The following is a 15447-nucleotide window of genomic DNA, read 5'->3' on the forward strand; positions in this document are numbered from 1 at the left end:
TCATGGCATTTTTTTTCTCCAATTAATCAAAAAATAATCAGTAAACTAATCTGTTATGAGAATAATGTAAGATGCCTGTTCTATTGGCGCCAATATCTCAGAAGAGTAAGTGTATGTCTGTCACTGTGAAGACTCGGTGCCTATAATGTCTCCTTATGTATAGAGCAGTGTTTCCCAACCAGGGTGCCTCCAGCTGTTGCAAAACTACATCTCCCAGCATGCCCGGACGGCTGTCCGGTCATGCTGGGAGTTGTAGTTTTGCAACAGCTGGAGGCACCCTGGTTGGGAAACACTGGTATAGAGGATGTAGAGTGTGTCCCGGTGCTCAGCAGCCTCCGCTCTCCCTCAGCACAGCACCGAGCCTGCGCAGCCATGTTGCCATAGGGATGAGCCGAGCGCCGACTGGTGACAGAAGTGTCAGGGAGCACGGGGCGGGGACTCGGTCACCTGCTCGCCTGCAGCATTTGAACATGGAGGAATCCCGGGCGGAAGAAAGCGGACAAGACGAGGCTCAGGATGGTGAAGAGGAGGCGGAAAAAGAAGGAGGCTACGGAGAGGATGAAAGGCGGAGGATGGAGGCAGAGCAGGGGGCGGGGCCTCTCAGACCCTCCGTCCTGGACATCCAGGTGAGTGGTTGTGTGTCCAGCCGCTCTAGTCTCCTGCAGTGAATTTGTGTCCTGCCGCTCTAGTCTCCAGCAGTGAATGTGTGTCCTGCCGCTCTAGTCTCCTGCAGTGGTTGTGTGTCCAGCCGCTCTAGTCTCCAGCAGTAGTTGTATGTCCTGCCGCTCTAGTCTCCAGCAGTAGTTGTGTGTCCTGCCGCTCTAGTCTCCTGCAGTGGTTGTGTGTCCAGCCGCTCTAGTCTCCTGCAGTGGTTGTGTGTCCAGCCGCTCTAGTCTCCTGCAGTGGTTGTGTGTCCAGCCGCTCTAGTCTCCAGCAGTAGTTGTGTGTCCTGCCGCTCTAGTCTCCTGCAGTGAATGTGTGTCCAGCCGCTCTAGTCTCCTGCAGTGGTTGTGTGTCCTGCCGCTCTAGTCTCCAGCAGTAGTTGTGTGTCCAGCCGCTCTAGTCTCCTGCAGTGAATGTGTGTCCAGCCGCTCTAGTCTCCTGCAGTGGTTGTGTGTCCAGCCGCTCTAGTCTCCAGCAGTAGTTGTGTGTCCTGCCGCTCTAGTCTCCAGCAGTAGTTGTGTGTCCTGCCGCTCTAGTCTCCAGCAGTAGTTGTGTGTCCTGCCGCTCTAGTCTCCTGCAGTGGTTGTGTGTCCAGCCGCTCTAGTCTCCTGCAGTGGTTGTGTGTCCAGCCGCTCTAGTCTCCTGCAGTGAATGTGTGTCCAGCCGCTCTAGTCTCCTGCAGTGGTTGTGTGTCCTGCCGCTCTAGTCTCCAGCAGTAGTTGTGTGTCCAGCGGCTCTAGTCTCCAGCAGTAGTTGTGTGTCCAGCCGCTCTAGTCTCCAGCAGTAGTTGTGTGTCCAGCCGCTCTAGTCTCCAGCAGTAGTTGTGTGTCCTGCCGCTCTAGTCTCCTACAGTAGTTGTGTGTCCTGCCGCTCTAGTCTCCTGCAGTAGTTGTGTGTCCTGCCGCTCTAGTCTCCTGCAGTAGTTGTGTGTCCTGCCGCTCTAGTCTCCTGCAGTAGTTGTGTGTCCTGCCGCTCTAGTCTCCAGCAGTAGTTGTGTGTCCTGCCGCTCTAGTCTCCAGCAGTGGTTGTGTGTCCTGCCGCTCTAGTCTCCAGCAGTGGTTGTGTGTCCTGCCGCTCTAGTCTCCAGCAGTGGTTGTGTGTCCAGCCGCTCTAGTCTCCTGCAGTGGTTGTGTGTCCTGCCGCTCTAGTCTCCTGCAGTGGTTGTGTGTCCTGCCGCTCTAGTCTCCTGCAGTGGTTGTGTGTCCTGCCGCTCTAGTCTCCTGCAGTGGTTGTGTGTCCTGCCGCTCTAGTCTCCTGCAGTGAATGTGTGTCCAGCCGCTCTAGTCTCCTGCAGTGAATGTGTGTCCAGCCGCTCTAGTCTCCTGCAGTGGTTGTGTGTACTGCCGCTCTAGTCTCCTGCAGTGGTTGTGTGTCCAGCCGCTCTAGTCTCCTGCAGTGGTTGTGTGTCCAGCCGCTCTAGTCTCCTGCAGTGGTTGTGTGTCCTGCCGCTCTAGTCTCCTGCAGTGGTTGTGTGTCCAGCCGCTCTAGTCTCCTGCAGTGGTTGTGTGTCCAGCCGCTCTAGTCTCCTGCAGTGGTTGTGTGTCCTGCCGCTCTAGTCTCCTGCAGTAGTTGTGTGTCCTGCCGCTCTAGTCTCCAGCAGTGCTCCTGCACAAAGGTCAGCTTACTCTGCCATAGCTTCCAGATACCCCGTACATCAGGGGTACTCAACTACTTTTAGTGAGGGTCCGCTTTTCCATGTCTGCCTTCTGGTAAAGGTCAGAGGTAAACACTAAGACCTGGTTCACACCTAGCGGCCGCAGTGCCATGCCAGAAATAGGCGCTGCCTGTAGTACAACATTATTATTCTAATAAGTCATAATCATTACCCAACTGCCCTGGTATAATGCTGCCACACCTTGTGCCCCTGAGTATAATGCTGCCACACCCTGTGCCCCTGAGTATAATGCTGCCACACCCTGTGCCCCTGAGTATAATGCTGCCACACCCTGTGCCCCTGAGTATAATGCTGCCACACCCTGTGCCCCTGAGTATAATGCTGCCACACCCTGTGCCCGAGTATAATGCTGCCACACCCTGTGCCCCTGAGTATAATGCTGCCACACCCTGTGCCCCTGAGTATAATGCTGCCACACCCTGTGCCCCTGAGTATAATGCTGCCACACCCTGTGCCCCTGAGTATAATGCTGCCACACCCTGTGCCCCTGAGTATAATGCTGCCACACCCTGTGCCCCTGAGTATAATGCTGCCACACCCTGTGCCCCTGAGTATAATGCTGCCACACCCTGTGCCCCTGAGTATAATGCTGCCACACCCTGTGCCCCTGAGTATAATGCTGCCACACACCCTGTGCCCCCGAGTATAATGCTGCCACACACCCTGTGCCCCCGAGTATAATGCTGCCACACACCCTGTGCCCCCGAGTATAATGCTGCCACACACCCTGTGCCCCCGAGTATAATGCTGCCACACACCCTGTGCCCCCGAGTATAATGCTGCCACACACCCTGTGCCCCCGAGTATAATGCTGCCACACACCCTGTGCCCCCGAGTATAATGCTGCCACACACCCTGTGCCCCCGAGTATAATGCTGCCACACACCCTGTGCCCCCGAGTATAATGCTGCCACACACCCTGTGCCCCCGAGTATAATGCTGCCACACACCCTGTGCCCCCGAGTATAATGCTGCCACACACCCTGTGCCCCCGAGTATAATGCTGCCACACACCCTGTGCCCCCGAGTATAATGCTGCCACACACCCTGTGCCCCCGAGTATAATGCTGCCACACACCCTGTGCCCCCGAGTATAATGCTGCCACACACCCTGTGCCCCCGAGTATAATGCTGCCACACACCCTGTGCCCCCGAGTATAATGCTGCCACACACCCTGTGCCCCCGAGTATAATGCTGCCACACACCCTGTGCCCCCGAGTATAATGCTGCCACACACCCTGTGCCCCCGAGTATAATGCTGCCACACACCCTGTGCCCCCGAGTATAATGCTGCCACACACCCTGTGCCCCCGAGTATAATGCTGCCACACACCCTGTGCCCCCGAGTATAATGCTGCCACACACCCTGTGCCCCCGAGTATAATGCTGCCACACACCCTGTGCCCCCGAGTATAATGCTGCCACACACCCTGTGCCCCCGAGTATAATGCTGCCACACACCCTGTGCCCCCGAGTATAATGCTGCCACACACCCTGTGCCCCCGAGTATAATGCTGCCACACACCCTGTGCCCCCGAGTATAATGCTGCCACACACCCTGTGCCCCCGAGTATAATGCTGCCACACACCCTGTGCCCCCGAGTATAATGCTGCCACACACCCTGTGCCCCCGAGTATAATGCTGCCACACACCCTGTGCCCCCGAGTATAATGCTGCCACACACCCTGTGCCCCCGAGTATAATGCTGCCACACACCCTGTGCCCCCGAGTATAATGCTGCCACACACCCTGTGCCCCCGAGTATAATGCTGCCACACACCCTGTGCCCCCGAGTATAATGCTGCCACACACCCTGTGCCCCCGAGTAGAATGCTGCCACACACCCTGTGCCCCCGAGTAGAATGCTGCCACACACCCTGTGCCCCCGAGTAGAATGCTGCCACACACCCTGTGCCCCCGAGTAGAATGCTGCCACACACCCTGTGCCCCCGAGTAGAATGCTGCCACACACCCTGTGCCCCCGAGTAGAATGCTGCCACACACCCTGTGCCCCCGAGTAGAATGCTGCCACACAGCTGTCCCCTATATGAAATGTGCATTTGAACGTGTGTCTCTCCATCTGTAACAAAACTACAAATCTCATCATGCACAGACAGAAGAGCATGATGGTACTTGTAGTTTTGAAACAACTGTAGAGATAAAGATTGAGAAACACCTGTAAAGTACTCCACTGTCCCAGCGCTGGTTTTCTGCCCAAGGTCCCGCAGATGATCATAGGGGAAGTGCTGGCAGGGAGGAGGGTATTTCCTTGCTCCGGCAGCGCACAGCTATTCATTTGTAACATATGCATTAGGGATCGACCGATTATCAGTTTGGCCAATATTATCGGCCGATATTCCCGATTTTGGACGTTATCGGTATCGGCAATTATCTTGCCGATAATGCCGCCCCGCCACACCCCCACTGCCCCACCGCCCCGGCCAGAGACCGCCGCTGCCCCATTGCCTCCCCCATCCCCGGTTTTATAATTACCTGTTCCCAGGGTCCGTGCTACTTCTGGCTCCAGCGGCGTCCTGTGTTACGCTGTGCGCTGCGTAATGATGAGTGATGTCCTCAACACAATGTCACCGTCAGTGCACACAGTGACAGCTCAGGACGCCACCGGAGCCAGAAGTAGCGCGGGCCCCGGGAACAGGTAATTATAAAACCGGGCATGGGGGAGGCAATGAGGCAGCAGCGGTGGTTGGACTAGAACCGGCAGGGGGAGAGAAGCGGGCGGCGGCGGTCTCTGGCCAGAGGATAGGTGTTTGGTCTCAGGAGGACCCCAGGACAGGCAGGGGGAGAGAAGCGGGCGGCGGCGGTCTCTGGCCCCGCAAAAGCCGCTGCAGTTCATTGATTTAAAGTGCCCGATTTAAATCAATGATCTGCAGCCGCTTCTTCGGGGCCGGGAGGGTGGAGAAATAGCTGGAATATCGGTATAAGTTATCGGCTATCGGCCTGAAAATCCACAGATTATCGGTATCAGCCCTAAAAAAAAACGATATTGGTCGATCCCTAATATGAATGTCGGGACCTGTCCGGATCTGGACCAGGGTCCGCTAGTTGAGTACCCCTGCTGTACGTGATATACATGACTTCACATACTGTATATACTTGAGTATAAGCCGAGTTTTTCATTACGATTTTTCGTGCTGAAAACACCCCCCTCGGCTTATACTCGAGTGAACTCTCCGCCCTCAGTGGTCTTCAACCATCAGCAAGCCATCGGCTGTCCGGGCTTGCTGGGAGTTGTAGTTTTGAAACCTCTGGAGGTCCGCAGGTTGAAGACCACTGCGGTCTTCGACATCATCCAGCCCCCTCTCACCCCCTTTAGTTCTGTACTCACCTCCGCTCTGCGCTGGTCCGGTGCTGCAGGACTGGCCGGTGAGGTCGTCCGGTGGGATAGTGGTTCCGGGCTGCCATCTTCATCGGGGAGGCCTCTTCTCCGCGCTTCGGGACCGGCCCCGGAATAGTCACGTTGCCTTGACGACGACGCAGAGGTACGTTCATTACCAACGTTCCTCTGCGTCATCGTCAAGGCAACGCCTCTATTCTGGGCCCGAAGCGCGGAGAAGAGGTCTCCCCGGTGAAGATGGCAGCCCGAAACCACTATCCCACCGGACGACCTCCCCACCGGACAGTCCTGCAGCATCGGACCAGCGCCGAGCGGAGGTGAGTACAGAACTAAAGGGGGTGAGAGGGGGCTGGATGATGTTGAAGGCCGCAGTGGTCTTCTATCTGCGGACCTCCAGAGGTTTCAAAACTCCAACTCCCAGCAAGCCCGGGCTTGCTGGGAGTTGTAGTTTTGAAACATTTGGAGGTCCGCAGGTTGAAGACCACGATGATGACATGTGGTGATGATGAAAGGGGGGGGGGATTATGACAAGGGGATGATGAAGGGGGTGGGGTGGGATTATGACAAGGGGATGATGAAGGGGAGGGGGTGTGGAATGATGACAGGGGGATGATGAAGGGGGGTGGGATGATAAGGGGATGATGAAGGGGGGTGGGGATGATGAAGGGGGGGTGTGGGATGATGACAAGAAGATGATGAAGGGGGGATGTGGGATGATGACAAGGGGATGATGACAAGGGGATGATGACAAGGGGATGATGACAGGGTGATCATGATGAGGGTGTTAATGACGGGGGTCTGGATGATGACAGGGGGGGATGATTTATTTCCCACCCTAGGCTTATACTTGAGTCAATAACTTTTCCTGGGATTTTGGGGTGAAATTAGGGGCCTCGGCTTATATTCGGGTCGGCTTATACTCGAGTATATACGGTAACCTGTACATGATATACATGACTTCACATACCCTGTACATGATATACATGACTTCACATACCCCGTACATGATATACATGACTTCACATACCCTGTACATGATATACATGACTTCACATACCCTGTACATGATATACATGACTTCACATACCCCGTACATGATATACATGACTTCACATACCCTGTACATGATATACATGACTTCACATACCCTGTACATGATATACATGACTTCACATACCCTGTACATGAGATACGTGACTTCACGTACCCTGTACATGACATGGTCATTGATGCCATCTTATTGCTCTCAGTGGGGTGTTAGTTGCCTAGTGCGCATAATAATATCATGACTACAATCTGCATTGCCATAAAAGCCACTCTACTGATTATGGATGGGTCACAAGTTCTCATCAGACATCACATTCATGAGGAAAGAACACGTGCCTTGTGGCTCATTCATCCCCACCTGTGTCCTAGCCATGATGTGGGTCCTGACGATGAGGCAGAATTTCTGCACGGAATTCTGCATGAATTTATAGCCGAATCACTTCAATGGAATTCCTGCAGCAGAAATTCTGCTGTGTGAATGGGACAGCGGAATCCCATTAAGTTATATTGGCTATAAATGTATGCAGAATGTTTACACATAGTATTACAATACATATTTTAGTACAGGTTATGTGCCAAAAACCATTTGCATCCATTGTAGTATAGACAATAGGGCTAATCTGCTCCATAAAAATATTTGTGCTTGAAATATACTGCAGAAATCCAGGATGGCTTTCCCAATGGTGTAACATATGCCATGTAAATATAACCTAATTGAGAATTTTTAGCATGTCTAGTATTTGTTTTTATAGGAAAACATTGCCACCGATTTTCAATAAAACCACCTTGAATTTCTACACACAGCAGTGGGATGTGATATGTAGTGAGCTGTGAATCAGACCTGTAGGTACACACACAAATGCAGGATGCAGTACAACATATAAATTACTAGCTTAGTAAATTATACCTGGACTGCATGTGGCGAGCACGTAACAATAGATAGGTATGTATTCACATTTTCTTTTTCATTCATTCACAATGATGGGTCCATAATATCTGTAGATGGGTACAATGGTATACATCCAAGACAGGTAAGATGACAAATGCCTCAGCTCTCGCCTGCTGCGCTACTTTGCGGGGAACAACCCCTAAGGCTAAGTTTCCACTTGATTTTTTTTTTTTTTTCTGGCAGTTTTTGGAATACTGCCACTGCAGCTTTTGAGCCAAAACCAGAAGTGTATTCAAGAGGAATAGGACATATAAAGGAAGGACTTACACTTCTCCTCCCTTATGGATCCACTTCTGACTTTGGCTCAAAAACTGCAGTGGCAGATATCCAAAAACTGCCAGAAAAAAAAAAAAAACTAGTGGAAACTTAGCCTTAAGCATGCGCACAGGTGTGGACTTAGTGCGTGGTTAAAGGAGTACTCCGCTGCCCTGCTTTCGGAGCTCCGTTCCCCAGCATCTGGAAGTTTATTGTTCCGAACGGCTGTGTGCGGGCTTCCGTGTTCAGTGCCGCCTCTCGTGACATCACGCCCGCCCCCTCAATGAAATTCTATGGGAAGGGGCCCGGGGACCCGCCGGTAATGACCGACATCCGCGATCGCTACATGTCCACCATTAACCCCTCAGATGCCGTGATCAATACAGATCACGGCATCTGCGGCAGTGTGGTACTTTGAATGGATGATCGGATTGCCCGCAGCGCTGCCGCGGCAATCCGATCATCCAGCATGGCGGCCGGAGGTCCCCTTACCTGGCTCCGGCCTTCTCCCGGGGTCTTCTGCTCTGGTCTGAGATTGAGCAGACCAGAGCAGAAGATCACCGATAATACTGATCAGTGCTATGTCCTATACATAGCACTGAACAGTATTAGCAATCAAAGGATTGCTATAGATAGTCCCTATGGGGACATAAAAAGTGTTAAAAATAAGTTGAAAAAATGAAAAAAAAAAAAGTGAAAAATCCCCCTCCCCAATAAAAATGAAAATTGTCAATTTTTCCCATTTTACCCCCAAAAAGCGTAATTTTTTTTTAAACATATTTGGTATCGCTGCGTGCGTAAATGTCCGAACTATCAAAATATAATGTTAATTATCCCGTAGGGTGAACGGCGTAAACGTAAAAAATAAAAAATGTCCAAAAATGCTGCTTTTTTTGTCACATTTTATTTTAAAAAATTAATAAAAAATTATGTAAAAGTTTTATATATGCAAATGTGGTATCAATAAAAAGTACAGATGACGGCACCAAAAATTAGCCATCATACCCCCCTAAATACGGAAAAACGAAAAAGTTATAGGTGGTCAAAATAGGGCGATTTTAGATTACTGATTTTGTACAAAAAGTTTTAGATTTTTTTTTTTTAAGCGGTACAAAAATATAAAAGTATCTAGCCATGGGTATGATTTTAATCATATTGACCCACAGAATAAAGAACACATGTCATTTTTACTGTATAGTGTGAAAACAAAACCCTCCAAAATGTGCAAAATTGTGGTTTTCATTAAATTTCTTCCCTAAAAAATTCAGTTTTGGGTTCGCCGAACATTTTATGGTAAAATTAGAGGTTTTGTTACAGAGTACAATTGGTCACGCAAAAAAACAAGCCCTTATATGGGTCTGTAGATGGAAATATAAAGGAGTTATGAATTTTAGAAGGCGAGGAGGAAAAAACGAAAACGCAAAAATAAAATTGGCCTGGTCCTTAAGGTTAAAATGGGCTTGGTCCTTAAGGGGTTAAACTCCTTCACTGTATTTGCAGCGACCACTTCTGCAGGAAGGCTATTCCCTGCATCCACTACTCTCTCAGTAAAGTAATACTTCCTGATATTACTTTTAATTTAAAACTATGTCCTCTTGTGGTAGTTTTTCTTCTTTGAAATACCGTATATTCCCCTCCTTTACCGTGTTGATTCCCTTTTATGTACGGTTTTTAAAAGTGTCTATTTTGAGGAATGTTTGTGTACATGCTTTGTACATCTAATTCCTGTCTAACTTCCAATGTGATTTACCTCCTAAAAATGCCCTTGCGGCAAAGCCTATGTGGGCCAAACTTCCAGACAAATTTGAATAAGGCTAGATGAACACAAATCTATGATAAGAAGGTATTCACATTGGAACAAGAAGTAATAAAAGAAACATAATATGGAGAAACAAGTGTAGCACGTCATTTCAAGCAATTTGGGCACACAGTAGCAGATTTCAGATGGCAATTAGTCGAAGAAGTAGAAAAAAGAAAAAATTAAGGAAGAAAATAAAAAAGCATTACTAAGGCGTGAGGCATATTGGATAACGGAATTAGGAACAATCCAACCAAAAGGACTTAATGAAGTGTGCAGTTATAAGGCATTTTTATAGTAGCTGTGGTTATAAGAAATGTTTGGTGTTATATATGCAGTGCATTGAATGGGACAGCGCAGAAAGAGTTAAGTATGTTATACTGACAAGCATATAAAAAGGGGTACTCCGGTGGAAAACTTTTTATTTTATTTTATTTTTTATGAACTGGTGCCAGAAAGTTAAACAGATTTGTAAATCACTTCTATAAAAAAAATCTTAATCCTTACACTACTTTTTAGGGGCTGTATACTAAAGAGAAATCCAAAAAAGAAATGCATTTCCTCTGATGTCATGACCACAGTGCTCTCTGCTGACCTCTGCTGTCCATTTCAGGAACTGTCCAGTGCAGGAGAAAATCCCCATAGCAAACAAATGCTGCTCTGGACAGTTCCTAAAATGGACAGCAGAGGTCAGCAGAGAGCACTGTGGTCATGACATCAGAGCAAATGCATTTCTTTTTTGGATTTCTCTTCAGCCCCTAAAAAGTACTGGAAGGATTAGGATTTTTTAATAGAAGTGATTTTCAAATCTGTTTAACTTTCTGGCACCAGTTGATTTAAAAAGAAGAGTTTTCCACAGGAGTACTCCTTTAACCACGCACTAACTCCACACCTGTGCGCATGATTAAGGGGTTGTTCCCCGCAACGTAGCGTGGCAGGCTAGAGCTGAATACATACCTATCTATTGTAGCGCGACAGGCTAGAGCTGAATACATACCTATCTATTGTAGCGTGACAGGCTAGAGCTGAATACATACCTATCTATTGTAGCGTGACAGGCTAGAGCTGAATACATACCTATCTATTGTAGAGCGGCAGGCTAGAGCTGAATACATACCTATCTATTGTAGAGCGGCAGGCTAGAGCTGAATACATACCTATCTATTGTAGAGCGGCAGGCTAGAGCTGAATACATACCTATCTATTGTAGCGTGACAGGCTAGAGCTGAATACATACCTATCTATTGTAGCGTGACAGGCTAGAGCTGAATACATACCTATCTATTGTAGAGCGGCAGGCTAGAGCTGAATACATACCTATCTATTGTAGAGCGGCAGGCTAGAGCTGAATACATACCTATCTATTGTAGAGCGGCAGGCTAGAGCTGAATACATACCTATCTATTGTAGCGTGGCAGGCTAGAGCTGAATACATACCTATCTATTGTAGCGCGGCAGGCTAGAGCTGAATACATACCGCATGCAGTCCAGGTATAATTTACTAAGCTAGTACTTATGGTGAACGATAACACCATTTACCTGGGATGGATTTATCCTATCTTTAAATTGCATATTGGATATGTGAAAGTAACCAATTGCTATTGAATACGACTTATAAATTACATCTGCTTTTTATCATGCGCTTGTTCAGAACGGTGCTTGTGTTGTAGTTAAAGGGAACCAGTCATCACTTTCATGCTGCCTGAACCACTTGTCATCAGTTGTCTCCATGGCTTTTGCCTACCCCTTTAAAGAGGTTCTCCGGTGCTTAAACATCTTTCGCTCTGGGTCTGATTACGGGCGACTACAGGGCGGGCGGCGTGTGACGTCACACGCCGCCCGCCCTGTAGTTGCCGGTAATCAGTCCCTGAGCGAACACGCTCCGGGGACTGATTACAAACGGGGTGCCGCGGCGTGCATGATCCCGGGGGTCCCCAGTGGCGGGATTCCCGCGATCAGGCATCTTATCCCATATCCAAAGGCATCTTATCCCCTATGCAAACGCGGATTGGTAGGGTCTGACTTCAGGGATCTCCACTGTTCACAAGAAAGAAGGAAAAAAGTGTCCTCCAATGGAGCACACTACGCGTATGCAGTCAGTGCTACATTTGTTCTTTATTGTGCTTCCGAACATTGACAATACTGAAAAAGAAAAAAAAAGAACAAACAAGGAAGATCATGTTGTGAACAAATAAAAGTCCAGCACATTTCTGCCCCACTGTGTGCCAGGCCAGAGGAGCAGCTGCTATATTCCTGTACACCAGAGGTCTCAAACTGTGACCCTCCAGATGTTGCAAAACTTCAACTCCCAGCATGCCCGGACAGCCAATGGCTGTCCGGGCATGCTGGGAGTTGAAGTTTTGCAACATCTGGAGGACCACATTTTGAGACCACTGCAGTACACAATGAAGAGTAAGCAGTTAGGCAAAGCACCACAAGATGGCGCCTTAGAAAATCCCGTTTCAGCCTCAGTGTTGACCTTCATATTGTTTACATCAAATTTTAGTCATATTTGCAGGAAAAGCTTCCAGGGCTCTATAAAATAAAAAATAAAAAAACTTTATTTATAAACAATTTGATAGTTTATATATTTTGAGCAATAAACAAACAAAAGATAAACAAAAACAACACCTCTTCCAAGGCGCTGAGCCGAATAACAATAAATTTCAAGAAAAAGACATACATTCCACAGATAGCTACACATGTATAACTGTAGTAAAGAACAAGAATCCTAAAGGGCTCTATTTATAGGGCTACTCCTTAAAAATCGTAATCCTTCCAGTACTTATCAGCTTCTGTATGATCCAGAGGAAGTTATTTTCTTTTTGAATTTCCTTTCTGTCTAACCACAGTGCTCTCTGCTGATACCTCTGTCCATTTCAGGAACTGTCCAGAGCAGGATAAGTTTTCTATGGGGATTTGCTTCTACTCTGGACAGTTCCTAAAATGGACAAAGGTGTTAGCAGAGAGCACTGTGGTCAGACAGAAAGAAAATTCAAAAAGAAAAGAACTTGCTGAGGATCATACACCAGCTGATAAGTACTGGAAGAATTGAGATTGTTTTAATAGAAGTAATTTACATATCTCTTTAACTTTCTGGCACCAGTTGATTTAAAAAAAAAAAAAATTTCTAGTGGAGTTCCCCTTTTAAGGGTGCATTGATACCACGTTTTGCGTTTCCATGGCACGGATCCAGCGGTAGAAGCTCAAAGCTACCTGCCGATGTATTGTTTTGTACCATATTAATTTCCTCAGTTCCAGTCATTTTCAGATAGTTTTGGTCCGGACTAAAATCTGCATAAAACCCTGATTTTCATTCGAGGACAAAAATAGTATACAGTGGGGAAAACGACCCGAACAAGGCGGCTCCATTCAGGTCATTGGATTGAGGGGGGGGGTCTGGCAGGCTGCCAGCACAGATACGTCAGCAGACAGTTTTAATGGGGCACTCCACCTCTGGACATCTTATCCCCTATCCAAAGGATAGGGGATAAGATGTCTGATTGTGGGGGTCCCGTAGGTGGGACCCCCACAATCTCTTTGCAGCACCCGGCGTTCGTTTAGAACGTTGGGTGCGGGGGTCGTGACGTCACGTTATCACCCCTCGTGACATGATGCCATGCCCCCTCAATGTAAGTCTATGGGAGGGGGCGTGGTGGCCACAACCCCCATAGACTTGCATTGAGGGGGGGGGGGCATGATGTCAAGAGGGACGTGGCCATGATTCGGAACAAAATGTTCGGAACACTGGGGCAGCTGAGTACCCCTTAAGGGGGTATTCCAGGATTTTTTTTATTTGACTATGCTACAGGGGCTGTGAAGTTAGTGTAGTTCATAATATAGTGTCTGTACCTGTGTGTGTGACGGTTTTCTCACAATTCTTCTGTGATTTTCACCCCACTATTTATTTTTAACAGCATACAAAATGACTGTTGTCTCGGATTTTTCCCAGCTTGCAATACGGCCGAGACCTGACTCACTAGTCAGCTGATGACAGGGAGCCTGTCTGCTTCAGTGGTTGGAGGGATCAATCTGCAACTAATGCAACAGCTGTAGGCACCCTGATTGAAAACCACAGGTATTTTGTTTCAATGGGTGGGGTGGCTGATGTGTGGGAGAGAGGAAAATGGAATTGTGGGATTTGTAGTCAAAAAAAGAAAAGTCAAACAAGAAATACAAGTTCACAAAAAGCTAGCCACAGTGTTATGGTAATCTCACAACATAGCCATTTAGCCCCAAGACAAGCGCAGATCCTTCCTAAGCATGTCCATTACTGCCTGCCAGGTATTTTTTTTTTTTTTTTTTTTCTGGATTGGTGTAACTTTCTTTTGTGGCATGTGGCAAGGTATATGTCAGGAAATCCTCATATCCATGGTACTGGTGGTGCAAGTCATGTAGTGTGAATTTTGTGCCACGATTCTTTGCCACTTCACAGGTAAAACCTCTGATACAATTCTTTCAGACATACCTAGTCTAAGATATTGTTCTTTGTCCTTTATAGTCTTGTGAAGGACTGAGCTCATAAGAGAATTTATCAATATGTTAGCACTAGGTTTTGGCATGACATAGTACAAAAAAAATTAATTGGGTAAAGCTAATTTTCAGAAAAATGTCCAACTTTTTGACGGATTTACACATTGCATTTTTTTAAAAATGGCATGGCAGATTTATGTAAGTAATTTGTAAGCTATACTGGAAATCTGTGGTAGCATAGAGCTAGCATAGATTTCTATGCTATGGGCAGCAGATACAGTGGCAGATTTATTTAGAGGAACACATCTCATAATCAATCAAATTTCGGCAGCAGGATTCACTAAAGACTGGCATGTGAGCGCCGTAAATTTCCCTTATAGACATCACCAATATGGAGGTGTTTGTGCCTTGCATCCAGCTGAAAGGGACATGAGGACATGCTAATCTGCATCTCCAGGAGTGTTCTCAGCAATGTTTGCCAACCAGGGTGCCCCCAGCTGTTGCAAAACTACAACTCCCAGCATGCCAGGACAGCTAAAGGCACACTGGGTGGGAAATATGTCATACTTTTTGTAGGCCCCAAAAAATGAATCTGTTTCATAGCATAATAGCATGATGTCAGCCATTTTGTTGTATGTTCTAAATAGACCACAGTGTATTCTAAAATTCTCCTATTTAAGTGCCAGTCTGGGAGTAGAATACTTATTGTCTCTTTAGATATTATGGCTGTTTAGATAAGACAGATAAGGGGGCTAGTTACATTCTCTAGACATTCACACATCTGTGTTAGAGAATCATCCATTGTATTATTCCCATTAATTTGATAGTGTTGAAAATGTCTAGTTGGTGACATGTGGGTTTGACCAGTTATTGACAGTTAACCCTTAATGGTAATGATGCTAATTGCTTATACAATAGCACCCTCTAGAGTAGTTGACACTACACTGACAGGAGAGTCATTATGGGTGATATGCTCAATGCATTCTGGGTATTATAGTGATGTCATAGTCATTACCACATGTACAAGCCCAACCTACATTCATTGGGGAATTTCAATTTAGGAGGGTGTGTCTAATTAAAAAGTCTGGTAAACCAGATGTTAGGGGCTGAAAAGAACACACAAAGACATAGGAAAGAGGTCCAACAAGGTGGAAAACCCATGTGAGATGCCAGCAAGCCGGACTGATCACACGGTACTAGACCAATGGCTATCCATGATGATGAGATGGA

General features: G+C 47.5%; 1 protein-coding gene across 1 annotated transcript in view; it reads left to right on the forward strand.

Annotated features, from left to right (window-relative positions):
- Window positions 1-324: 324 nt before the first annotated feature.
- UBXN2B (UBX domain protein 2B) overlaps window positions 325-15447 on the forward strand; it is a 78816-nt gene continuing 63693 nt past the window's right edge. The window contains exon 1 of the mRNA XM_056522002.1: window positions 325-626. Within this exon, the coding sequence (XP_056377977.1) occupies window positions 387-626 (240 nt within the window). The 5' untranslated portion in view covers window positions 325-386. The remainder of the gene's footprint in view (window positions 627-15447) is intronic.

This window comes from Hyla sarda, chromosome 5 (genome assembly GCF_029499605.1).
Source record: "Hyla sarda isolate aHylSar1 chromosome 5, aHylSar1.hap1, whole genome shotgun sequence".
Classification (NCBI taxonomy): Eukaryota; Metazoa; Chordata; class Amphibia; order Anura; family Hylidae; genus Hyla; species Hyla sarda.